Below are 27,348 nucleotides of genomic sequence, written 5' to 3' on the forward strand. Positions count from 1 at the left end.
TCCTTTTATGTTCTTTTAGTGAATTATATGATATTGAATAAAGAATCATTTCAATCTCTTAAACAGAACCAGAAGTACACCAGTCCTATAACTGTTGAATCTCATCTTGTTACTTCCAGTCAAAACATATTGTGCCATTAGCTTGTTACAAATGCACATGGTGCATTCATGCATATCAATACCAGCAGGTACCTGGTACAATTAGCACTTTTGTACAAAACAGTAACTGGGTAGTGCATATAGTAATCTTGCTAATCAAGGACACTACTCAGTTGCATATTAGTGTGTTTGACAGGTCCCACAAAGAAGCTGTAATGGGGCTAGGAGGCTTTACTATCAATGTAGAGATGACATGAAGTTGTACGTGAGCCAAGAACACTGCACATTTTGAATTGACAGTATTATATGTTATAGTGGTTTTTTTTTTTTTTACTGTTTCAGAGAATTCATCAGCAGTGTTGCTGCAAAAGTGGATAAAGTACACAAGAGGTTTGGAATTGATAGAACACCTGCCGCTAAGTTACCTCCTGGTAAGATATCTACATTTTTATGGTATTGCAATGGAAAGAAAGGAAAATGTGAAAAGAGTTAACAATACTTTTTAGATGAAAGAGTAATCTTTTATAAAAGATAACTAGGAAAATAGTTTTTCATTGGAGGCTGAGTAAAGATACCTAGATTATGAGTGAAATCAAATTTATTTATTCTTTCATCAGTATTTTTTTTTAATCTTGTAGGTCTTATGGAGTTATATTTAGTAGAAATAGGATTTTTAATTTCCTTTAAGAAAAAAATACCTTCAAGCTGAAGTATGAAGTGAATTGTTTAGAATATTAATATTGTAAAAGTTACGGAGTCAGGGTTTGTAAATGGCATGATTTTGGACGTATTTTTTACTTACTTTCAGCTCTTTTTCAAGTAGAGAGGGTGACCAAGTCTCAAGTGGACCAATTCCTGTACACATGTAAGGAGAAGTACATGAGGGCCTGCATGGAGCCTGGTAAAAAGCTGTTGTTTAAAATTATTTGTAAACTTGTCATTCATGTGTGAGCTTGGGAAAATCTAACAGAAATCAGATGTACTTAGCCCCGGCTCTTTTTGACCTGTTTAAATGTGAAATATAAAGACCCGCGTAGATGGCAGAGTAATATTAAGGTTTAAAAAAGTTAAGCTTTATTGCTAGAATATTTTTGAAAGTAGTTTTTAGCTTTAATGGTCAAAGACCATAAAGACATATGTGATAAGCCTGTGTCCATTGTCCTTCTGCTGTTGGCTGTTAACAGTTGTTTTACCAGTACTCCTAAAACTGCTGGGTGGAAAGTTGTGAAACTTTGCTATCATTTTCATACTGAGATGAAACATTTTGGAAGATAGAAGTTTCTGAGTTATGGTAGATTCTACGCATTCTGAAATATATCCTCATGGTATACCCTCATGATTAACATCATCAGCCAGAGTGTATGCTTAATCACACTAATTAGTTACAGCTCATAGACTGTAAATTATACAACAGTTCAAATACACATAGAAAATTCATCTACTAACAGGGTTGGCCTTTTAAAAAAAGTTTGGAGTGGGTGGTGGGACCATTGTTTTATTTTGAGATAAAATATTTTCTTTTCTTTTATCTCAAGATCATTAATATTTTTCCAGATGATATCATGGATATAATGTGGTATTACTTTGCTACAAATTAGAGCAAAATATTTTTCCAAATGTTGACCAACAGAAATTAAATAAAAAATAAACAAGCCACTGCCCCAAAACATTTAATTGTTGGTCTGTAATATAATTGCAGTATATTGTGGTGCGTATCACAGTACATTCAGAAATGTTATGGTACCAAATTTTTCACGGTACCCAGCTCTAGTGGCCAAAATGAGAGGTCATATCTACAACATTTATATTCAGGACAGTCTACTGTACATATCCTGAGAAGTATTGATTTATATTTGCATTTTTCATAAGCCAGATCTGATTCCCATGTACTGTATATACTCGCGTAAAAGCCCGTTCACATATAAGCCGACCCCCCAAACTGAACAGGTATAAACACTAAAAAGTGCATAACCCACATATAAGCCAACCTACAACTCTGAGACATCTCAAGATGCACAAGGTAAGTTCTAAATGCATTTATTTAGGCAAAGCTATATTTTAAAAAAATTAATGTGTACTTATCTTGAGGTTAGCATGCATAATTATTAAAAAGAAATGGTATAACTTGTTTGAAAAGTAATTTAACTTTCTGTTTTCTTATTGTTTCTGCCTAATTTTGATTTGTGTATAATTTGATCGAACGATGACAAGAATTTAGCATTCACGAGTTGCTGTAACACTACCTCTCACTTTTGACTTGATTATTGTTTGTTTATGCATTATTGCATTGGAAATTATATATCAGTGCACTGGTAATTACGTCTTTACTTTGCTTTGAAATTGTAAATACCTAACTCATTAAAATGTAATCCCAGGATGACAACGCAATGAACAAAAACAATACGGTTCGATGCTACCGTAAAAGCTGAGTTTTAGTTTGCTTTGATGTAAGCGACCATACCTGTCAACTTTCAAGCAGGAGGAAAAAAAGCCTCCAGATTTTTTGGGTTGCTCCACGCCTACCTCCCGATTACATAATATCTTCTGATTTTTGCTGAGAACTCCTGATTATTACATTATGTCTTTGATTTTCATTTCTTCTAAACAAGAAAAGTCCCACATGTTCTGTTATATCACCTGTGAATTATTGTTGTGATGAAATAATTACTTTTGTATAAAGAATTTGCTTCTTCACCAAATAGAATGTTAAGTTTAAACTTTATTCATGTAAATTAATGATTTTTTTAAACCTCTACAATAATACAAAATAATAAAAAAAATAAACCAGAACAAAAAAGTAAACCACAACAATAAAATCGTCCATGATTAATTTCAGTCCCAAGAATGATCACTACAAATGCTGTAACTTCATATCCTATAGCTCCATTCCCATGAAAGAAACTTAAACGAGTGAACAACTGGAATTTTTATACCGTATATACCAATGAAAATTACCATCATTAAAATTATAAAAGCAGGAATGAAAATACATACCATGCAGCAAATGTCTTCAAAAAACTAATTCAGAATGCATGTTTTATAATCTTCATTACTAAATGCTTTACGAGTTTACAATAAGGGAATATGGTCGGATATACAAAGAGGGGAAAATAGTTTTACAAAACTACGGTAATTGTGCTAATATTAAGGGAAAAAAAGACAACTACACATCAATCTACTTGTATAGTTACCGATCAAAATTCCCTGTTATCACAAGCCAGTTTCAGGGTTTTAATGATTAACTGGCCTGAATTTCTGTTGCAAAACTTAATAAATTTTTCCGACTATCAACATAGGAGATGCCGAAACATCAAGCTTTCTATTGTGTGGAAAGTTATGATGTTTGTTCAGCTAAAACACAAAACTAAAATTGATTGATGATGATCTTAGTTGAACTAGATGAGAATTTTAGCCTTTATTATTACCACTCTTCGCGAACATGTAAATTATGATGGTTACATGCCTTGAACAATTAAACGTGCATACCTTTTTAAAAATATTATCTCAATTTGTAGGATCACTTATATCATTGAAAATGAGTAACTCGTGAGCACGTGATTCAACGTAAATGAAACAGCTATTAAGGACTAGCTAAAATATTAGCTGGAAGAATGCAATTTGGTCAAAACAATGAATAAAGCAAAATCTGCATTTAATATGTTTGGGAATAAGTAAGGATTTAAGTGAGGCTATGCACACTTTGCACTGTGTAAGTACTGTTCATTATAGTTCAGTTTGATCTCCCTGGTAAACTCAAACAGCCCGCGAATTATGAAGTCGGTATTTACCTTTAATTAACTTTGTGTTGGAGAAATAGGAAAATATGCACATGCAAAATAATAACAAAATCAATCATAGTACTGTGTAACAGTTTAATAATTGTCGGGTCACCGAAAGTTAATGGTTTTTTTACATGCCCATGTCTTAGGACATGGACAGAACTATTGCTTCATGTCCCAAGATTTACAGCCGTTACAGTAGTCAACAAAAAACCTAAAAATTGTCAAGTTTAGACATTGGCCCACTGATAAGCTGACCCCCCCCCTTCTTCCAGACCTTTATTTTTTCCTAAATTATTCAGCTTTTACGCGAGTATATACGGTAATATTTCCTAAGTTACCTGCCTGTGAAAAGCCCATAGTTTGTAAAGGCAGCACTCACGTTGTTTTCTCAGCTGACAATCCTTTGTTTGAGCCACAAATTTGAAACTTGTTCAGTGCCAACTAGAGTCCTGCAACTCTTTCTGCACATCTAACCATAGTCCCTTAGCTTGTGAAGACAGCATGCACTTTGTTTTCCATGTTGAAATCCCTTTGATGCTTATTCAATACCAAAGATTAGGAATTGGAGTCGGATGGTGTTGAAACCCTTTGATGCTTATTCAGTACCAAAGATTAGGAATTGGAGTTGGATGGTGTTGAAAACCCTTTGATGTTTATTCAGTACCAAAGATTAGGAATTGGAGTTGGATGGTGTTGAAAACCCATTGATACTTATTCAGTACCAAAGATTAGGAATTGGAGTTGGATGGTGTTGAAAACCCTTTGATGCTTATTCAGTACCAAAGATTAGGAATTGGAGTTGGATGGTGTTGAAAACCCATTGATACTTATTCAGTACCAAAGATTAGGAACTGGAGTTGGATGGTGTTGAAAACCCTTTGATGCTTATTCAGTACCAAAGATTAGAAATTGGAGTTGGATGGTGTTGAAAACCCTTTGATGCTTATTCAGTACCAAAGATTAGGAATTGGAGTTGGATGGTGTTGAAAACCCATTGATACTTATTCAGTACCAAAGATTAGGAATTGGAGTTGGATGGTGTTGAAAACCCTTTGATGCTTATTCAGTACCAAAGATTAGGAATTGGAGTTGGATGGTGTTGAAAACCCATTGATACTTATTCAGTACCAAAGATTAGGAATTGGAGTTGGGTGGTGTTGAAAACCCTTTGATGCTTATTCAGTACCAAAGATTAGGAATTGGAGTTGGATGGTGTTGAAAACCCATTGATACTTATTCAGTACCAAAGATTAGGAACTGGAGTTGGATGGTGTTGAAAACCCTTTGATACTTATTCAGTACCAAAGATTAGGAATTGGAGTTGGATGGTGTTGAAAACCCTTTGATGCTTATTCAGTACCAAAGATTAGGAATTGGAGTTGGATGGTGTTGAAAACCCATTGATACTTATTCAGTACCAAAGATTAGGAATTGGAGTTGGATGGTGTTGAAAACCCTTTGATGCTTATTCAGTACCAAAGATTAGGAATTGGAGTTGGATGGTGTTGAAAACCCATTGATACTTATTCAGTACCAAAGATTAGGAATTGGAGTTGGATGGTGTTGAAAACCCTTTGATGCTTATTCAGTACCAAAGATTAGAAATTGGAGTTGGATGGTGTTGAAAACCCTTTGATGCTTATTCAGTACCAAAGATTAGAAATTGGAGTTGGATAGTGCTGAAAACCCTTTGATGCTTATTCAGTACCAAAGATTAGGAATTGGAGTTGGATGGTGTTGAAAACCCTTTGATGCTTATTCAGTACCAAAGATTAGGAACTGGAGTTGGATGGTGTTGAAACCCCATTGATACTTATTCAGTACCAAAGATTAGGAACTGGAGTTGGATGGTGTTGAAAACCCTTTGATGCTTATTCAGTACCAAAGATTGGAAATTGGAGTTGGATGGTGTTGAAAACCCTTTGATGCTTATTCAGTACCAAAGATTAGGAATTGGAGTTGGATAGTGTTGAAAACCCTTTGATGCTTATTCAGTACCAAAGATTAGGAACTGGAGTTGGATTGTGTTGAAAACCCATTGATACTTATTCAGTACCAAAGATTAGGAATTGGAGTTGGATGGTGTTGAAAACCCATTGATACTTATTCAGTACCAAAGATTAGGAATTGGTGTTGGATGGTGTTGAAAACCCATTGATACTTATTCAGTACCAAAGATTAGGAATTGGAGTTGGATGGTGTTGAAAACCCATTGATACTTATTCAGTACCAAAGATTAGGAATTGGAGTTGGATGGTGCTGAAAACCCTTTGATGCTTATTCAGTACCAAAGATTAGGAATTGGAGTTGGATGGTGTTGAAAACCCATTGATACTTATTCAGTACCAAAGATTAGGAATTGGAGTTGGATGGTGCTGAAAACCCTTTGATGCTTATTCAGTACCAAAGATTAGGAATTGGAGTTGGATGGTGTTGAAAACCCATTGATACTTATTCAGTACCAAAGATTAGGAATTGGAGTTGGATGGTGCTGAAAACCCTTTGATGCTTATTCAGTACCAAAGATTAGGAATTGGAGTTGGATGGTGTTGAAAACCCATTGATACTTATTCAGTACCAAAGATTAGGAATTGGAGTTGGATGGTGTTGAAAACCCTTTGATGTTTATTCAGTACCAAAGATTAGGAACTGGAGTTGGATGGTGTTGAAAACCCATTGATACTTATTCAGTACCAAAGATTAGGAATTGGAGTTGGATGGTGTTGAAAACCCTTTGATGTTTATTCAGCACCAAAGATTAGGAATTGGAGTTGGATGGTGTTGAAAACCCTTTGATGCTTATTCAGTACCAAAGATTAGGAATTGGAGTTGGATGGTGTTGAAAACCCTTTGATGTTTATTCAGTACCAAAGATTAGGAATTGGTGTTGGATGGTGTTTACAATGACCAGGATGAATTCTTGGGCTTTATACCAGATGGCATTGAACAATGACATTTAAATGATACTGTCAACCACAAAAGTGTTTGTCTTCACTGTCTGTTTATTTATAAGACATAAGGAATTAATATATTACAGAATATTGTGAATTGGATCATTCTAGGCTACTATTTTTGTACTGGTATGTGACCTAGAATAGAATTCATGAATTTATCATACAAATGGATTTAAATGTCAAGCATTATGGATTTTTATGGATTTTTAAATTCAAGTAAACTTTGCAAACCAAACCCATGAGTCATCAGTAAGTCAGTGTTGGGAAAATAAACATGACAAATTGGATAGAAACAACGGGCAAATAAAGACAAAACTGCAAAAAGTAAATACAGTTATATTATTGAGTACAATATGTCATAAATAAGCTGACAACTTACATTTTGCGATAAAAACCATAAAAATCCATAATGCTTGACATTTAAATCCATTTGTATTATTATAATATCTTGAATAATACCAGATCAATAACTTGCTTTGGGTTTTTAAAACATATTTATTAAGTTATGGATAAACCAAATATAGCATGTGGTTATTTCTTAATGGTATCTGAGACAAGTTGAGTCATATCAATATTAAAATCAAGGTCTAAAGCCATAACAATTATTTCTCTACAGCACTTATAATGTGATCATATGTTAAGTAGAACATATAAGAAAGTACTTTTTGGCATGTTGGTGGTTCTGAAGACTATCTGTGATGATTTCAAAACTTGGCAGTAAAAAAAGTTGGAAAAAAATGAACTTCTTGTGAGTTACAAATTGCTTTCAGCACATATGTGTCATTCCATTCAATGGGCTCTTGTTTCTTTTATTTTTCTTATTTTATTGGTCAGAAAGAAATTACAAATTAAGATTACTCACATATTGGTTTTTGTTATTAAGATATGAATTCTTACTTTTTACAGTGTAAAATTTGTAGATTTTTTTATTTTTTTCATGAATTAAAATATGTATTGTTGGGACAAGTTTTGAAACAATACATGGTCAGCAGAAAAAGGACCTGGTAATGTGACATAATAAATGACATTGTTTTGTCATAAAGTTGGCTTTTAGCTTCCATTTCCTCAGTATATAGTTAGTGATGTACTGAAAGTGCCATCAAAACTGACCAATCAGTTCTTAGTGATTGATGTTCTTGCTTCCTCCACAAGACAATCACATGTAGTTTAAAATCGTCAGTTTGGTAAATTTGTTTCCTGGTACATACATGTCTCATGACCAGGTAAGTTTTCTTCTGACTTGGTATCATTCCATACCATGTCACTAACATGCATACTATGTAACTAATATGTGTCTCGTATAGATTCACCTTTTACTGATTTTCATCAAGAATAAGTAGATTCTATTCTGTTATGTAAGGGCTAAAAAATGTTACTTCATCGAGATAAATTCAGGAAAGTATCAATTCTGAATTTCTTTTTTCCAGGCACAGCAGTAGGTGCTGTGTGTGCCCAGAGTATAGGAGAACCTGGAACACAGATGACTCTCAAGACCTTCCACTTTGCTGGTGTGGCCTCTATGAGTATCCTTATATCGGGCCCATTATGTTGAAAATGTCATGAAACAATTGACATTGCTTCTTGTTAGTGTAGCATTTTTTTCAGATACAATACCTGATCATAATATAACCATATGTACTCACTTATAAGTTGGGTGCAGCTGCAAACTGCATAGACCAGATCTGGCATTGCATAATGCTTTGGCAGATCTGGTTCTATGCAGTTTGTTTGTTTTAATCAGTGAAATAAACAGTGTTGACTCTGATCTTCTGGTGCATTACACAATGGCAGATTAGGGTCTATGTTGTTTGCGGTTGGACTTGACTTAACAAGTGAGCATGTAAGGCATGTTGTTTTTGTGGACTCAATGACCTCTGGATCTTGATGCTTGCTCCATGTATTATGATTCTAAGATCAATATGAAACATTCATTTCCAAGAATGATGCAATTTTCACACATTGATTTATTCGCAATTTTCACACAAATAATTGATTCACTCGCAATTTTTTACACATCGATTGATTCATTAAACTGAACGTTACCAAGAGCAGACAAGTGTCCTTAATGTAGCCTGCTTTTGTAACAGTCATTACTTGCTGTACAGCTCGAAATAATGTGATCATTACATTATGACATATCAGTGATACATCACTTTTTACATATGTGTATCATAGCACTGTGAACTCGGGGAGAGACACGAATAAATGGCATGGTTGCAATTTCTGTCTCCTACCAAATAATAAAAAGAAAAATTCTTGTACAGTTTAATAATTAAGAATCATGTGAAAAGGTATATGAAACCTATGTAAATCTTGAGTGATCTTCAACATGCCATAAATCAACTGTGCAGGCTCTCTGTTGCGGAGAACTGTTGCAGCCTCAGTAATTATATCATACTAAAAATGTACTCATCAGCATACCCTTTCCTTTGTGTATTTGGTAAGTGGAATATATCATCTCTAACTTGTGTTAATTTTTTAATGACTTTTAAATACTTGTGCACCTACTATTGTATGAGCAATTAGTGACAGCGTACTATTTTCCATGCCTGTTTGTGTTATGGCATGTACTTGAATATTCACCTTAGACTTGTGCAAAAAATACACACAATCCAATACATTTTTATTATTTTAGATTGCTTTGATCCATATCCATGTAAAATATAGATTTTCACTAAAGTAGTTGAATAGCCCAACATTTCAAAAAGTCCTTAACAGCTGCTAGATATAACCCAGGGAGTTCCTCGTATCAAGGAGATTATCAATGCTTCCAAGAACATCAGTACTCCCATTATAACTGCCCATTTAATGCTGGACAATGATCCTGAATATGCAAGGCTTGTCAAGGGAAGAATTGAGAAAACCACCCTTGGAGAGGTTAGATAACCTTCAATAACATCATTATATCTATCTTGAAAGGCAGGCAGTATATAGAATTTGTTTTGTTTCCCTGCAGCTGTCCATCCACCTTGTCCATGGTTGACATCATGCTTGCACTGTGGGTTCATCTTGGGATAAACATGTTTAGCACCAAAACTGGTTCACTGTTACCATCTTAGTAGGATTATTAAAAATTGGTTCAAAATCATGTCTGTACTCTAATTCTAATAACTGTTAACTAATAGTATCATTCAAGTTAGTTGTGACCAGGAGTTGGGAATTAATGGTTGCATTGTTCCATTGATAAAAAGAAGTACTGAAATTTTACAATAATTTTAAGACAGCCAACTTTTTACAAATTTAGATTTCATATGTGGTGCTTCAAATTGTGTATTTTGTCAAATTAATGACTGTTTTTATATCAAAATGAAGAGACTTTTATTTTAGCTAACACATTTCATGTGTGGATTAAGATGGTAAATAATGCTGTTGTGGAGGTACTGTAAAATAGTGAAAGAATGTTCCAACAAACTGCAGAGCATAACATCATTCAACAACAAATTTTAATGATTGTTAGTTTACTTGTAAGAATTGTTAGTTTACTTGCAAGACTTGTTAGTTAACTTGCAAGAATTGTTAGTTTAATTGTAAGAATTTTGGTTTCTATTTTTGTTTATTTATGCAAATGTTCATGTGTTGGAAAGCTTGCAGTATATTTCAGTAACAAATGCTGTACCCAAATTTTGATTGTCACTTAATTTCAGGCAGCAGTCAGCACTCATCATGCCTGATTTCTCATTGTTTCAGACATGATTATTATTGTAATGAGAGTTAAAATCACTGCTTAGACAACTTATATTTAATCAAGAGTTTTTCATAAAAATGTGTACCATTTGTTATTGAGAGTATCAGGTATATGATACTATATGGGTAATATAAAATATTGAAAAGTAACTAGAAATGTATGTTTAGTCACTGACAATTTCCATGATTCATGTATGAAACTAATTATAATACTTTAAACCTACATTTTGTTGTTGTTTTCAATTTTAGGTATTCTCGATGGTGCTTTCTTGATTACTTAAATGAGGATACAAGATGGATTAAGACATCTTAATATCTTTTCCTCCTGATGGGGAGGGGGAGGAGTAATTGAAGTTGCTCTGTACATAAAGCGGGAACAAACAAAGGAGTGATTCCAATGTCTTCAATTTAGTTAGCAAATAGATTATACTACAGTAGACCTGGTTATGGAAATATGGGTATAAATAACATATATAAAGGCAGTTTCTAAATGGTATAAGAAAATAGTTCCAAATGTTATATCACCACTCTGGTGATAAATGTGGTATGTGGCAAAATCATTGTGCTGCCATTGATATATTTTGGTATCTCATTATAACATACATAATTAATCTCTCAATCTGTTAAATCTGTTTCTTCATTTATCCCACTATTTTCTTTGCTCAAGATGACTTTTTTCTTTTCTTCTTGCACTAGTTTTTCCATGGTTATATACCAATGTGACAGTGCACTTTTGATTAGGTCATCCATGCCTGATTTAAACTAATTTCATGTAATCCAAAGACCAAAAAAGTGTTTTAAAAATGTTGTTGATTATATATTTGCAAATAAATTATTACAACTCTGTTTCTGAATGTGTTTTATTTCAAAATACCAATCATTCATTGCTGCCTGATCAGAAATTTATATTACTTCATGTATCCAATTGAAAAATTTATATTCAGGTAATTCAGGTATCTGAGTGAGATATTTATATTACTTCAGGTATCCGAGTATCTGGAAGAGGTTTTCTTACCTGATGATTGTTTTATATTGATCAAACTGGATTTAGACAGGATCAAATTGCTCAAGGTAAGATCTTTTTAACACCTGTGAAGAGAAATTCTAAAACTGTTCTCATCAAAATCTGAGCTATAAAATGTAATACACATACACACACATGCACACACACAGTCCCCAAGGTGATCTCCTGTAGTAGACTTTTGATTACATCTATAGTCCTTTTGGAAGTCTAACAATAATAATATATTACTTATTTGTTTATTTATTTAGTAACACTTTTAACACATTATTGGCTATATCATGCAGAGGAAGTGAGAGCTAAATGCCTTTCACAAGGACACACCAAGTCAACCAACCCACGCTTGCCTGGGTGAGTATTAAACCCATGACCCTGTGATTAGGAATCTGATCCTTTGTCAACTGAGCTACCATGTTTATGACATGCGAGTAAATTTAAGTTATCAGAAACAATTTTCACTTGGTGTTCTTAAGATAAACACAAAATAAAAGATATCTGTAGAAATGTAGGAGAGTTGATGGCTGTAATAATAAACAGCAAGTATTGCCTGCCTTGGGGTGTTGCCATAGCAAGTTCAACTTAGTGATCAAACTCAGAGCTGTTTGAAAAAACCTGTGCATGGTTAGGATGCATATTTTTAGGATAGTAAGTTTTATCATATTTTCTGTGAACCTTAAAGGTGATATCCTTTATTTGGGTTGTATCTCTACAAGACTTAAAGGTGATATCCTTTCAGCAAAATATTTATTTGGGTTGTTTGAGACTTACTGGGTTCCCACACTACAGGGGAAATCAGGAAAACGGGAGAAATGATAACTTTTATTTTGAAAGCTGGCTCAATATAGAAGGTATGAAAACCAGTCTAGCATCACAAGAGGCAAACTTTGTCGTGGCAAAGCGTAGCTGCTTACTGGATATCCTAGCAAACTTTAAACGTTGTTAGATCGAGTGATACATGCATGTAATTGATATGAAAATTACTTATTTTCTCAAAAATTGTGAGTATTAAAATCGTTATGTCTTTCATCTGCTGAAAGACAAGATAAAACTACGTCATTGATGAAATGTGACTTGGTACTTAGAAAACGGACTGCCATTCGTTTTAAGCAAAATTTGTAGTCCAAATTGTGGAATCTCAGGGCTGAAATGAGAAATTTTCATTCCTTGTATTATATATTAAAAAACGTTTTGAGCCCCTGTGTCAAGACAGGTTTGGGGACTGACTTTATGAATTACAAGAAGACAGAAAATTCAATCTTTGTTTATTAACAGTATATAATTTTGAAGGTCTTTTGTCAAAATTTAAATCAACCCTTTTGAAAATGTATTTTAAATGATGGATTTGTAACCATATCGTCTTAAGGAGATTAGGTTGTTTGAAAAATCTTGTTTGGGATTTTATTGGCACAAATGAATTCAGGGTTAAACTCATTTAGTTACAAGACAAGATTCTGATTATTTGCATTTATTGTTTTTATATATATATATACAGTAATAGGAAATGTTACTTTCTGTGAGATGCATATATATATATATATATATATATATATATATATATATATATATATATATATATATATATATATGTATATATATATATATATATATATATATATATATATATATATATATATATATATATATATATATATATTTATATTACTATAGAATTATTTAGAATTAAAAGTTTGAAAGGAAACAAAACATAATTTATGTTCATTATGTTGTTCCCACTTAGCAACATAATGCAAGTCATCAAAATAAAGTTAGAATTTTTATTCTGTACATTGAAAGGACTGTACATGCTAATTGAAAGGAATATAATAAAACTTGTTTCATGTGATACATTTTGTGGTTTTATACATCATCATCTTTTCTGACTTCGATGTTTTTGGACAGCCTTGAAAGAGAAACATCTTTAGATTTATAATCTAAAATGTTCTTTAATCCCATTCAGTAACAGTCACATGTGAACCTTGAAAAAGTAATTTCATCCTGGAAAAAACATGGAAATGACCTGGAAATTTATCTTTAGAAAAGCATGGGAACCATGGACTTAACTGTGAATATATGGAAGCACGCTGAGAACAGTCACCTTGTTTGTTGGATGTGTTTAGGCATTGTGTGTTTTTATCTTTATTTTTATTTTCTATACTTAACCTAATCAAATAGAAGTATATCAATTAAATTTAAATTATTAGATGATTTTTCATTTGTTTTCCAGTTGGAAGTAAGTGTTTACTCCATCAAGGAATCAGTATGCAGCTCAAAATTAAGGATAAAACATCAGGTAAATTCTGTCATTTTATAGACATTTGGAATTTCATACTTTCTTGTTTTCTTGTCACAGTGTGGTAAGGTAACCTTTTACTGGCATTTAAAATAGTTTATGTTTACAAGCCGTATATATATATATATATATATATATATATATATATATATATATATATATATATATATATTTATATATGTATATTACATAGACCAAAAGAATTTATCAGATGGTATCACGGTACCAATTGTTTTTCCATATACCTCAATGCTAATGTTTTGTGAAATAAATATACTTTCTGTCCTACTTGGGCATGCATGTCACACGCTGTCCTATAGAACAATGCTAGATTGTCAATTTGACAATGACATAACCAGGTACTCCATTGCATTTAAGAGAGATAACTCTACTGGAACTAGACAGGGGTAAGAGTTATCTAGTCACAACAAGCACATTTTCAGTCATGTGTACCATATTTTAAAAAAATCATAAAAAATACAAAATATGATCTAGATAGAAATTAACACAAACTCACATGTTGCCAAGAGGCTCAACTTTTTTTTAAGCCAAACAGAAAGTACAAGTCTTACATAATGCACCAATCACAGCTAGTTTTGTTCTTTAATTCTGAATACAATGTTCCATACACCTTAAGCTCCGCCCACCTGGACTTGCGCAATTGGTACCGTTATACCTATAGCAAACCTTAATTTTTCCAATAATCTGTGAAATAGTTCGGGACTGTATAAGTAACAAATATACTTAGTCTCACTTGTGAAAAACAATTTGATGAGGTACTAACCTATGTCTTATATGAATGTGTATAGAAATGTCATTGAGCTGTTTGAACTATTGTTTTCATACTTTTGCTTCACCATCAAAATCATCTTTTGAAATAAAATGAATTCTTTCAACTATGAGTTGTATCTTATTCATATCAGCAATTATTGAACTTCACATAGGTGATATGGGATAAATCACATTATATCATATTATGTAATAACTAGGTCAAAGGTCAATGTACCAAATAGTATGCACCTGTCCTACTTCAAAATGTACAATTCACCTAAAAGAAAGGAATTTATATTTGTTTGGTAGGTGCAGAACTTAACATCAGAGACAGGTGGACATGGCCCAATCTTATTATAAAGTATAAGCTTTGACCACTTTACACTATCTACAGATACAAGAGGTCACTAACCACCAGTCCTCACACAAAGGTCCACCTACCCATCCTCTTTGTAACACAAATAGTAAGCTTTCCTCCTTTGTAATGTGAATAAAATTGTTTCAATAAGCCAGTCAGTCACCAAATATAGTAAATCGCAGCTTCTAAGTGGTTATGTTTGGATTGGGAGGTGAAATTAGGGGAATAAAATACAGAAAAATGCCAAATATAAACACTAAGTATAGCACATCAAATGGAGTTAAAAACAGGAGGAAAGTGTTTATCTAAAAGGGAGAGGTAGCTTATGATAAAGGAATTAAAGGTGGCAAAATCAGCAATGCGAAAAATGAGAAGTGAAAGTTTGATGACCTTACCTTGGACAAATATATGGGGCAGGGCCCAACAGGTCCAAGGACAGCCCAAAGGCAACTGTGCTATAACATCCCTTACAGGACCCAAATTTCAAGTGAAGTTGTGTTCATTTCCATCTAATATAAAAGGGTGAATAATTTAGATAATATAGATACATATAAAGTATATTTCTTCTAAATAAGAATTTAATAATAATTGGCATAAGATAGAGAGAAACTTATCTCAGAGCCAAGCAGAACATACCTTATCAGTTTTTAAACTTGTAAACTTTACTGTGAGAAATTATCAAATTGCTTCTACTTACATTTGCATCAAGATTGAGGGCTAATATAATACTTCACAAATCTTCTCTTTATTTTCATAATCAGTCACTAAAAATGTGAGATTTTATTTCCTTGAAATGTTATGACTGGTGTAAGGGAGATAACTGAATGATATACATAAGGTGTGGTAACCTTGAATACATTATCCATGTAATATAGATGAGTTCATCAACAACCTGTATTAACTTCATTGCAATTAAATTATCTCAAAATACATTACTGACAAAGTGAGAACCTAACATTTAGACTCCTATGTTTAGTGGAGACCTCAAGAGTCATGTAATTTTAATTTCTAAGATGACGCAGCTCTTTCATATCACATAGTTCATATTTTCTACAATGCCGGCATGTAGAGTGCAGCCTTCCATAACCATGCAGATATCATCTCATGCCAATTTGGATTCTTGCGATGGGATGCAAAGTTTCAAGAACAGTGTGGATTTGAATGGAATGAATACGCACTTTGTGACTAAAATGGTTATCATTCTGTAATGTTGGACCAAACATGGAAATTCCACAGGAGCAGCTTGACAGAAAGAAATAGGATTAATTGAAAGTCAATAGTAGATTATAATTGGGCTTATACAAGTGCCAATGGGAAATGCTGACTTAAGGAAACTGTTCTTGTTTGTTGGTATTCACTGCTACTTCAACAAAAGGGAATGCAAGAGAACTGAACTAACTACATGAACAATTTCAAAGCAGGAGAGTGTAAAAAAAAAGAAGGGACAATTAGAGCAGGACAATTCAAATCAAAATGGGAAGGAATACCAAATCCTTAATAAATTACCTAAAAATTACTCATGCCAGAACATCCCACATGGTACAAGTGATCTATCTACAAGTGTACTTAGAATGTTCTCTATCCTGGTTTATGGCATGCCTTACAAGAACAAGATAGTTGTTTTTGTACACATGATTTTTCATCTTTTGCAGGTACAATAGCCAATATTTGGCCAAAATCAACTATATTATGTTTACATAACTTATTTTGTTGCATGCATTCCAATCTAGGAGGTAACAGCACATACATAAAGGCATCAGGTAACACAAGTCTATATCTATCATAGCTATAGTTATCAAAAGTCCCCATCCAAAGCCATCTTGTGCTATTTTCTAAAGATTTCATACATTTTGTTCTTAAAGAACTTTCAATATTTGACCAAAAGTGTTCAGCATACATTTGTTTTCCTACATCAAACTAGTATAGTTCATAAATGCCGCCCACATGTATGCGTTTCTATGGAAACACTGTGAGGCTATTCTTTCCTTTAGGTATCACGGTACCAATTGTTTTTCCATATACCTCAATGCTAATGTTTTGTGAAATAAATATACTTTCTGTCCTACTTGGGCATGCATGTCACACGCTGTCCTATAGAACAATGCTAGATTGTCAATTTGACAATGACATAACCAGGTACTCCATTGCATTTAAGAGAGATAACTCTACTGGAACTAGACAGGGGTAAGAGTTATCTAGTCACAACAAGCACATTTTCAGTCATGTGTACCATATTTTAAAAAAATCATAAAAAATACAAAATATGATCTAGATAGAAATTAACACAAACTCACATGTTGCCAAGAGGCTCAACTTTTTTTTAAGCCAAACAGAAAGTACAAGTCTTACATAATGCACCAATCACAGCTAGTTTTGTTCTTTAATTCTGAATACAATGTTCCATACACCTTAAGCTCCGCCCACCTGGACTTGCGCAATTGGTACCGTTATACCAGATGGCCTAAAGACTGTTATCACTCCTTTACTACTTGGAAGATGGCCATGTAATTTTATACACACATTCATCCACAAGGTCTAGTTGGTCCTAAATGAACATGATGCTGCTCACACATTTAATATGGCTACAACAGAAGCTGTCTTTAAAATCTTGTTATCACTAGTCATCCCGAATGGATGGTCATATCAGTGTGGAGTTTTCACTGAAAGTTCTTGTTGTAACTAATCTCGGAATGGAAAGTTTATTGACATGGGCTTTTTCAGCTGAAGACTTTTTGTGATGTCTAGTTGGTCTTCCGTAAAAACTGTTTGGATCTGATAGCCTAAATGACCACCACATTGGCTATCTTTAAATTTGTATGGCTACTCCATGGTATTGACAATGGGTTTTCACCAGATTTCTTATGATATCAAATTGGTACTCAATGAAAATGTTGCCAATTTCACATCCAGTGTGACCACCATGGAAATCATCTTGAAAATCTTATATTGCTCTTAAATGGAACATGATATTAACATCGGGTTTGCGCCAGAAGATCAATGTTGGTATCTGGTTGGTTCTGAATGTAAATAGTGCCTTTCTGAATTAAAATGCGGCTACTATGTTAGCCTCTTGGAAATCTTGTTGCTTCTCCTCCTGAATGGAAAGTTATATTGACATGGGCTTTTCACCAGAATGCTTCATATGTCTAGTTATTCCTGAATGAAGATGATTCTTATGTGTCATCTAGTATGGACTCCATGGTGGCCATCTTGAAAATCTTGTTATATTTTGTCCTTCAGAATTTATTCTCATATCAGCATAGAAATTTCTTCAAAAGACATCTTACAGTATGTAGTTGGTCCTCAATGAAAATGGTGTCCAGCAGACATCCAATAGCTGCCACAATGAACAGTGTGAAAATCTTGTCACTAATTCTCCTGAATGTATGGTCATATTGTTATGGGGGTTTTCACCAGAAGTAATGTAGTGCAGTTTGTCCTAAATGAAAATATGCTGATCTCATATCCAGTATGGCTGTTTTAGCAGTTAATTTGAAAATCTTAATGCTTAAGAATATCAATGATGGTTAAGAAAGAAAAAAAAGGTATTTTAATGAATTACTGGAAATCCTTTTCAGACAGAAGAGCATCATGGGACTTTTATTGCATGTGCATATATATAAACCACATGACCAAAAACATGTGGATATTACATTTTATAAACCACAAAGAATCAGTTGCATAGCATCAGTTAAATTTGTACCTTGACCAAACTTTGTTGAGCACTTACACGGTAGATATAGAATAGGCCTGTTTACTTTAGGGTCAAAGGCCAGGTTCGTTGTGCCTGAATGTGTTTTTGCAGAACAACTTCTGTTTTAGAGCAAGCTTCCTTACCAAATTTTGTTGATGGCTTGCACTTATGGTAAACCAGTAGATTGTGTGGTCTAATGGCCAGTGGACAACATCATGGTAAGTCTGCATGATAACAAAAGTAATGTGTACAAGCTAATTCAAACATAAGAAATACTTATATAAAATTTGGTATTTTTAAGTTTCTCAGTTTCAGTATGCTTTCAATACTCAGCATTTACAATAATAGTACAAACAAAACAGACTGATCGTGGACTCCCTAGAAATTCTTCTTTTGACAGTTGAGGTTCAATCCTTTCGAAATCTGTTTTTTTTTCTTCCCATCTCCCTTTGTCTCTTTTCCCACCTCTGCCTGTGGTCAAGATAGATTAAAGCTGTTTTGAAAAATACCAATCTCTAATTTTATGATTATGTCTCTGTTTAAGGTGGTCCATGTTCACAGCGAGGCAGTACTGACCATCCACCCCCAGGAAACAGCCAAAAGTTCAATGTACTATGTTCTGCAGCTTTGGAAAAAAGAGCTTCCTTCTGTCATGATTAAGGTGCAGTTGTCTTGATTTTATACTTTTTTGATGTCATTTCAGAAAGGAGTACCCAAAATTATTTTCAGATTTTTCATGTAGGACTGAATTTTATATACTTATTAGAACTCATAAGTATTTCTCGCGAAAGAAAACTCTTTCTTGATCGGTACCTTTAATACTGTTTTTATACTTATGTATAAAGTCAGGTCCAAATACAAACTGCATAGACCCAGATCTGCCACCAAATAATATGCCAGTAAATCTGGGTCCATGCGGTTTGTTAGGAATAATCAGTAGAACAAACAACATAGACCCTGATCTACTTTCACATTTTACATCATCAGTTTAGGGTCTGTGTTGTTTGCAGTTTTATCAGCTTTATGAGCAAGTATATTATGGTAGTTGATACCATTCTTTTGAAACTGCAAGATAAGCTTTTTACTCATTTAAGAAAATCTTAACTGTGTTGAAAGATATTTTTGAAATATAGACCTTAATTTATTTTCCATTTACTACATCTGTGTTTTCATCATGTATAGATATTATTGTAAAATAAACTTTATATCACCTTTAAGAAGTTTGGTATGGTTTTTGTGGGTTTAATGCCATTTTTCAGCTCATGATAGGATATAAATGGCAGCCAGTATATTTGGTGTAGGAAGAACCCAGGAAATTATGTGTTCTGTTTGCTGTGTAATTTCATTTGGCTCCTTGGTAGTTTTTTATGAATGAACTATTCTTGTAATACTGTCTTTTCAGTATTGCTCAAAGCCTGTCTCTTTCACCCAGTTTAATCTGGCTTCTGTTTTTGAACAAATATTGCAGCTTCTGAAGCAGATTTGAAGAACAATGAGTGACTCATCATGAATGATTTCACATAATTTACGTCAATCCTACCTTGGCAGAAGCTGAACATAGTGATTACTTTGGCATCCTTGTTTATGTTTGTATGTCCATTTGTCTGTACCTCAGTCAACATCCTGGTTTGGTCAAGTGGCCTAAAGCGCTCACCTTTACCAATCACTGCCATCTCACCTCTGTCTGTCCACTTGGGTTCAAGTCTCAGGCTTGACCAATGTGGGTTTGTGAGAAAGCTTTCCATTAGCTTCCTGAGGGTTGATGGTTCTTGCCAATGCTTTCACAGGTTCTTTGTCCACCAGTTATTGGTTGCCATGTACAGCCTATCATGTGCTGAAAAATGGTGTTAAACCCAAAATAACAACAACAAGAATTTGTCAACACCTGACAGTAAGGTTAGTGTGAAATGATTTCTGTTAGGCTTAATGTAAATTTTCTTTGCTTAATGACTAAATGCAGAAAAAACAACTCTAATTGTACTGAAAAAGTTTTTTCTTGCAAGTTATTTTCATTTGTTTTGCCAGGGTATTCCCTCAGTGACACGAGCTGTGATCCATGTTGATGAAAAACAAGAAGAGAGATACAAACTCCTGGTTGAGGGAGATAACTTGCGATCTGTTATGGCTACTCCAGGTCAGTTTTTTCAATTTTGGTTCATCCTTGTTCTATGCACAAATAACACACACACGTAGTACAATTAACCTTTATTACAATCACTTCATTTTAAAATGGAGTATATGAGTTCTGACAGAAAATTGATGGGAGTTTATATAATAGAATATTCAGCCTCCAGCTTTGATAACAATTTTGCCATAACATATAAACACATTTTCTTGGTATATTTTTTTTTAAAAGAACAACACTGTCATTTTAGTTTTAGCTGAGAATATATACAATGATGATTTATTGGCATTTAATATTTGTAAAAATAACTTTTAAATAAAGGAAAATATGCATGAAATTTTTATAAATCTTGCAGTTGATTTATAGACTTTTGTATTGCCAAGTCATTCTTTTAATATGTACATGCTGGTTTGGCAACAATAAGAAGCAAGGTAACTCAACTATATTAATAACATATCTATTATTGCAAAAGAATGGCTGGAAACAAACTATTAGTTGTATTGTGAGTTGATAGTATAATTTATATCAGCTAACATATTTTGTCATAAAATTTGATACAGTAATTACATATATATAACAACAAACTTCCGACAATTTACATCATTAGTTCACTATATTGATATTCATCAACTGAATGTATTCAGTACAATTGATACATTTGTTTTATTCGTATTTCTTCTAATCAGCAATAAAAAACAATTATTCAACATAACTCGGTTCAGTAATTACATATCTCTACTTGAATCATAATTACAGAAATTCAGGATCATCAAACTGGAAAAAAGGGCTACAAGAAAGGCATTTTCAAATTAGTAGCCATATCTTTCAGAATAGGGCCTTGAAGAAATATAGGCTATTTTGACTTATAAATAGAATTGTTCAGTTTATAAATAAAGTTGTAAATAGGGAAATGAAAGTGGAGGATGGGTAAGAGATAATTAAGAGATAAAATGGAGAAAGGGGGGAAGTGACAAAGAGGATATTGAAAAAGAGAAACCTATAAAAAATTTACACAAATCAGTGACATTTAGCTGAATTTATAGCTATCATTTTTTTATATTGTACTTATTCAACCTTTAATCTACTCAGTTGTTAATTAAACAAATTTACATATATCTGAAATTGTTTACTGTAGGATTGAACAGAATTAGGAAATGGTAAATGATGATGCTATATTTTAGCTTCTTGGTATTATTATTATTATTGGATCTAAATATAACTTCCATCCCATGTTTGTAATTAACTTCTGTTTTAGCTTTGATTATTTGAGCTTTTATGGAATGAGTCTCTTCTCTTATATGGTAATTGATAATGTTATGTTATACTGACATATATACAGGTTATGTTGTCATTACCATTGATTGTTCAGACTTAAATGCATTTACTTAAGAGTTCAAATCAATCTATTGATGTGCTTAAATTCATGATTAAGCAATAGCTTTCACAAAAGTTCTGGCATCTTAAATGTTGACACTCATATTGAGATCTGAATATTTTGTGTTGTCTTACTGGGATCCTCTTCAATATTACAGATTTAATTTGAGGGTCCCACCATACATCCTCATTTTTTAAAGGTGAAAACATTGATCTAAGACTGCACAATATTAAAAATAACACCTTTATTAAATGTTGATGCTGTAACTTACAATTAGTAGTAAGGGACTCATTATACCCAGAAATACCTGCTTCCCCAAAACATTGAATGATGTGAAACATTTGGAAACAGAAAAGAAAAGGGAAAATGAATGTCAGATAAAAGACAGAAAAGTTTTTGTTATTCATGATCTGTTTATGAGGAATGGTAAGTTAAGTAACAGTTTAGACATAATGAAAACCAGATTTAATTTACTTTTTGTTTAAAATTATATACGTTTTGCCAGGGGGTACTGTCTGCTACTACTGATGACAGTTTGGTTCATTATGTCATTGAGTGATTCATTGGTTACTGAATGGGTACAAAGGTCACAGCTGAGCTGTTAAACTTCCTGACAGTATGGATTACACTTGATTAAAGTTTCTTCAGTATAAGCTGAAGCAGCCAGCAAAGACTGAACTGTCCAACAAAAGTTGTGATCCTGGCATACATTGTGTTGACTTCACTCAATGAGTTCAGTTTGAGTGTGCAATACAGCGCTGTCATAAGATTCTTAGGTAAATACATTGGAATGAAATTAAGAGAGTGTCCAAGGAGAAAAGCTGTATAGTAACACAAATATTAGAATCATGGGTGATAAATGCCAACATACTGAAACAAATTGTCAAGAAACAGTTAATTGTAAACGTGAAGGGTATGAGTGTCTCACGATGATTCATAGTTAATTGTTCACAATATAGAAAGGATGTTTTTTTATGGCCCAAGTGTATTGAACCATTTACGTCTTCATAAATTTTCTTGTGAAACTTCAGGTGTGAAGGGTACAGAGACCATTTCCAACAACACGTATGAGGTTGAGAAGACACTGGGTATAGAGGCAGCCAGAACGACCATTATGAATGAGATTAACTATACAATGAGCAGTCACGGCATGAGCATTGACATCCGTCATGTTATGTTGCTGGCCGATCTCATGACATTCAAGGTACTTTACTCTATACAGGGCAGATCAGATCATCAGTGCTGTAAACAAGGCACATGATGTTTAAGGTATGCTATACAGGGCAGATCAGATCATTTGTGTTGTAAACAAGGCACATGATGTTTAAGGTACTTTACATTATACAGGGCAGATCAGATCATCAGTGTTGTAAACAAGGCACGTGACATTCAAGTTACTTTACATTATACAGGGCAGATCAGATCATCAGTGTTGTAAACAAGGCACATGACATTCAAGTTACTTTACATTATACAGGGCAGATCAGATCATCAGTGTTGTAAACAAGGCACATGACATTCAAGTTACTTTACATTATACATGGAAGATCTGATCATCAGTGTTGTAAACAAGGCACATGATGTTTAAGTTACTTTACATTATACAGGGCAGATCAGATCATCAGTATTGTAAACAAGGCACATGACAATTATGGTACTTTACATTATACAGGCAGATCAGATCATCAGTGTTGTAAACAAGGCACATGACAATTAAGGTACTTTACATTATACAGGGCAGATCAGATCAGTGTTGTTATCAAGACTTAGGACATTAAGGTACTTTACATTATACAAGGCAGATCAGATCAGTGTTGTTATCAAGACTCAGGACATTAAGGTACTTTACATTATACAGGGCAGATCAGATCAGTGTTGTTATCAAGACTCAGGACATTAAGGTACTTTACATTATACAGGGCAGATCAGATCAGTGTTGTTATCAAGACTCAGGACATTAAGGTACTTTACATTATACAAGGCAGATCAGATCAGTGTTGTTATCAAGACTCAGGACATTAAGGTACTTTACATTATACAAGGCAGATCAGGTCAGTGTTGTTATCAAGACTCAGGACATTAAGGTACTTTACATTATACAGAACAGATCAGATCATCACTGTAACCAAGGCTCAAAATGAACTAATCCCTGATATTGAGCAAATATTTTGCAATCTAAGGCCATTCTATTGGCAGGTTAGAGAGGTCGATGACATTGAGACCCCTTAGTAATATCCCAAGTCAACAATACCTTGACTACTAGTGTCTACACTGAAGACTTAAACACAAGGTTCGTGTATAACATGCCATTCACTGTACTCTTTTTGACAATGATAGAAAAGAGACATGATTTTTATTAAAATTATTAAAATTAAGATTATTTATGTGATTTTGGTTACTACTGAAAAAATATTTATTGGGAACCTGGCCAACATCTAAGACCCTGTTGCAAAAACAAAAATGTTGCCTTTGCCTTTAATTTTCAGATGATAAAGTTCAAACCCCAGCCAAGTCATATCAAAGATTTTTAAAAGTTGTACTTACAGCTGCCTCGCTTGGTGCTCAGCATTAAGAGGTTGGTGTTAGGACTGGTTGGCCTGGCATCAGGATAACATGACTGGATGGGGCATCATGCAACATGTCTGCGGCATGATGCCCCAGTGCTAGACATCACTATAAACTGTCACATTGCAGACATCGTAGTGATATGACTGAAAAATTGTTAAAGCTACATTAAAAATCCAAATCACACACACTTCTCTGGAACATAGGGCTTTCATTGTATGTCTCAATTCGTCATTGTCTTGGACTATCTGTTTTTCTAAAACACACAACGTTGGATAAGTAAATTATGGAAATTGTTCATTTTCTGTAAAACAGAATTCTCCTTTTGAAATTTGTTTGGTAGTCCTTCAAAACACTTTGAAAAAACTCTCTCTCTGAACAATTGCAATTACCATCAATTGGTCCCACATTCGTGTGTTGCTTGTGTATAACTGTCAGATAAGCTTTAATATGTTTCACATTTTTCTTGTCTCAAAGTCCTGTTTGTGAGATATGGAAACAACAGATAAGTACAGGTACCAACCAAGTGAAAATCATTTCTCCTTCAAGCATGTTCCCCAATCACATTACGATAGCAATATTAACCTGCTACCTCGTGAATCCAGCACTATGAAAAGATGAAAATGGTCTTTTTCTATCCCATGTAGACAAAATGCAATAACTCTTACCCGTTTCCTCCCCTTGCAACTGTAAGATGACAGATTGGTATTTAGAGTATATGATGTAATGTGGTGTGTCAGTTCAAGTCATGTATACAGCTGAGAGTGCTCTTGTTCATTTTTTTTATACTTGGTCAGAAAATTCATGATGCCAAAGATGAAGTTTTGAACCTTCATGTTGGAAGAGAAAATCCATGCTGCAACATTTTTGTTACTAGATGGGACTTTGACTTGAGCAAGGATATGTATCTGCCTGTTTTCTGTTCAACAGTTTGTAACAATGGGCATGGTTGTTTACCTGTTATAGCCCATAGGATTCAAACTAACTATACTCTACTCATAATTCTGCCTTTGTTTGAGTGATTATATTATGAGAAATATAAAGTGAGACAAAGTAGTCTTGCATAATATATTAGAATTCAGTGAATTAAATGCATTTCTTCATGGCAGAGCATCTTAGAATTGACAGTTCAGGGCAAGGTAACGCACTTTGGCAGACTGGGGCAAAGTGATATGCTACTGACAAGGTGACATCCTATTTACAGACCAATGTAAGGTGGCATGCTGTTGACAGATCAGGGAAAAGTGACATGTTATTGATAGGCTAGAAGGCTATTGACAGACCAGGGTGAAGTGATATGCTTTGACAGCCATGGGGAAGATGATATGCTTTTACAGGTTAGGGCAAAGTGACATGCTGTTGACAGATCAGGGCAAGGTGATGTGCTTTGACAGGCCAGAAGAAAGTGACATGCTACTGACAGGTCAGGACAAGGCGACATGCTATTGACAGACCAGGGCAAGGTGACATGCTATTGGCAGGCAAGGGCAAGATGATAATGTTATTACAGGTCAGTGCAAGGTGTCATGCTATTGATAGAACAGGGCATTATGATATGCAATGACATGTCAGGGCAATGTAAGATGCTTTTTACATATGAAAGCAAGAGGATGTGTTATGACAGGTCAGGGCAAGGCAATATGCTATTGACAGGTCAAGGCAAGGTGATGTGTTATGCAAAATATATATTCTCTGATATAAAGTAAATGCATGAAGGTGAGTTTTTTATTTTTAGTTAGATTGTTTAAAAACTTTGAAGCTAAAAGGTATGGCTAAAAGATAATAAATTGAATTTAAGAATAAATGAAGTTGTAAAGATTTTTTTATTTCATTGTTTTCTGACATTTTTTTATAGGGAGAAGTGTTGGGAATCACAAGGTTTGGTCTGGCCAAGATGAAAGAAAGTGTACTGATGTTAGCCTCTGTAAGTTGTAGCTAATTAACCTAGATATTAACTGTCTCTTTTTTTTCCAGTCATCTAAATATATTGTTTTCATACTCTGTTTGCTATCTTCTGTCATTTCTTCCTTCTTGTTCCAGTTATTCCAGGTGGTTTTTTTTTTTTTGGGGGGGGGTATCAGTTTGTGTGTCTTTGTCTCTCTCTCTCTCTCTCTCTCTCTCTCTCTGATACACGCTTGCACACATACTTATACATATTAAGAATGTTTTGTAAACACAGGATACATCATTTCTGTATGCACATCTTGGGGGGTGTAATATCTGTGTAAACTTTTGTGAGGGTCATACTTTTACATGCAATACACATTATATGTGTAGTAGATTGTTATAGTAACAATTAATGTGGGGTTTTCAGGTACAAAAGATTCCAAGGGAAATTTAAACAGAAACATACATATTTTACTTTTAAATTTGTGGCTTGTAAGAAACATAAAATGTATGAAAATTGCTACCAAACAAACTGATAATGAATCCACAGTACATGTCTAAACGGTTTATATCATTGTTAAGTCTATATTTTATGACATTATATCATTGTTGTCCTTTTACCATAGTTCTTGGCTGTTAAATTGTACTGTTGGACTTTAAGAATACATTTAAACAATGTGAACCTTCTCTCATATCACACACTAATATACTAACTTTTCTCTTCACCTTGTATACTTGTTATT

The 27,348-nt window shown here is 33.7% G+C and overlaps 1 protein-coding gene across 2 annotated transcripts in view; it reads left to right on the plus strand.

The window, feature by feature from the left end:
• The window catches only part of LOC149803602 (DNA-directed RNA polymerase III subunit RPC1-like), a 129,294-nt gene that overhangs the window by 95,746 nt on the left and 6,200 nt on the right, over positions 1-27,348 (plus strand). Inside the window, exons 25-34 of one of the 2 annotated variants that reach the window (XM_089953349.1) lie at positions 442-530; positions 908-1,000; positions 8,263-8,358; positions 9,561-9,712; positions 11,504-11,590; positions 13,765-13,830; positions 19,198-19,314; positions 20,679-20,787; positions 23,185-23,357; positions 26,574-26,642. In XM_089953349.1, coding sequence (XP_089809475.1) covers positions 442-530; positions 908-1,000; positions 8,263-8,358; positions 9,561-9,712; positions 11,504-11,590; positions 13,765-13,830; positions 19,198-19,314; positions 20,679-20,787; positions 23,185-23,357; positions 26,574-26,642 — 1,051 coding nt within the window. The remainder of the gene's footprint in view (positions 1-441; positions 531-907; positions 1,001-8,262; positions 8,359-9,560; positions 9,713-11,503; positions 11,591-13,764; positions 13,831-19,197; positions 19,315-20,678; positions 20,788-23,184; positions 23,358-26,573; positions 26,643-27,348) is intronic. The other variant, XM_089953350.1, reaches the window with a different exon arrangement.

This window comes from Sinohyriopsis cumingii, chromosome 3, assembly GCF_028554795.1.
Source record: "Sinohyriopsis cumingii isolate HCF-2022 chromosome 3, ASM2855479v2, whole genome shotgun sequence".
NCBI classification, from domain to species: domain Eukaryota; kingdom Metazoa; phylum Mollusca; class Bivalvia; order Unionida; family Unionidae; genus Sinohyriopsis; species Sinohyriopsis cumingii.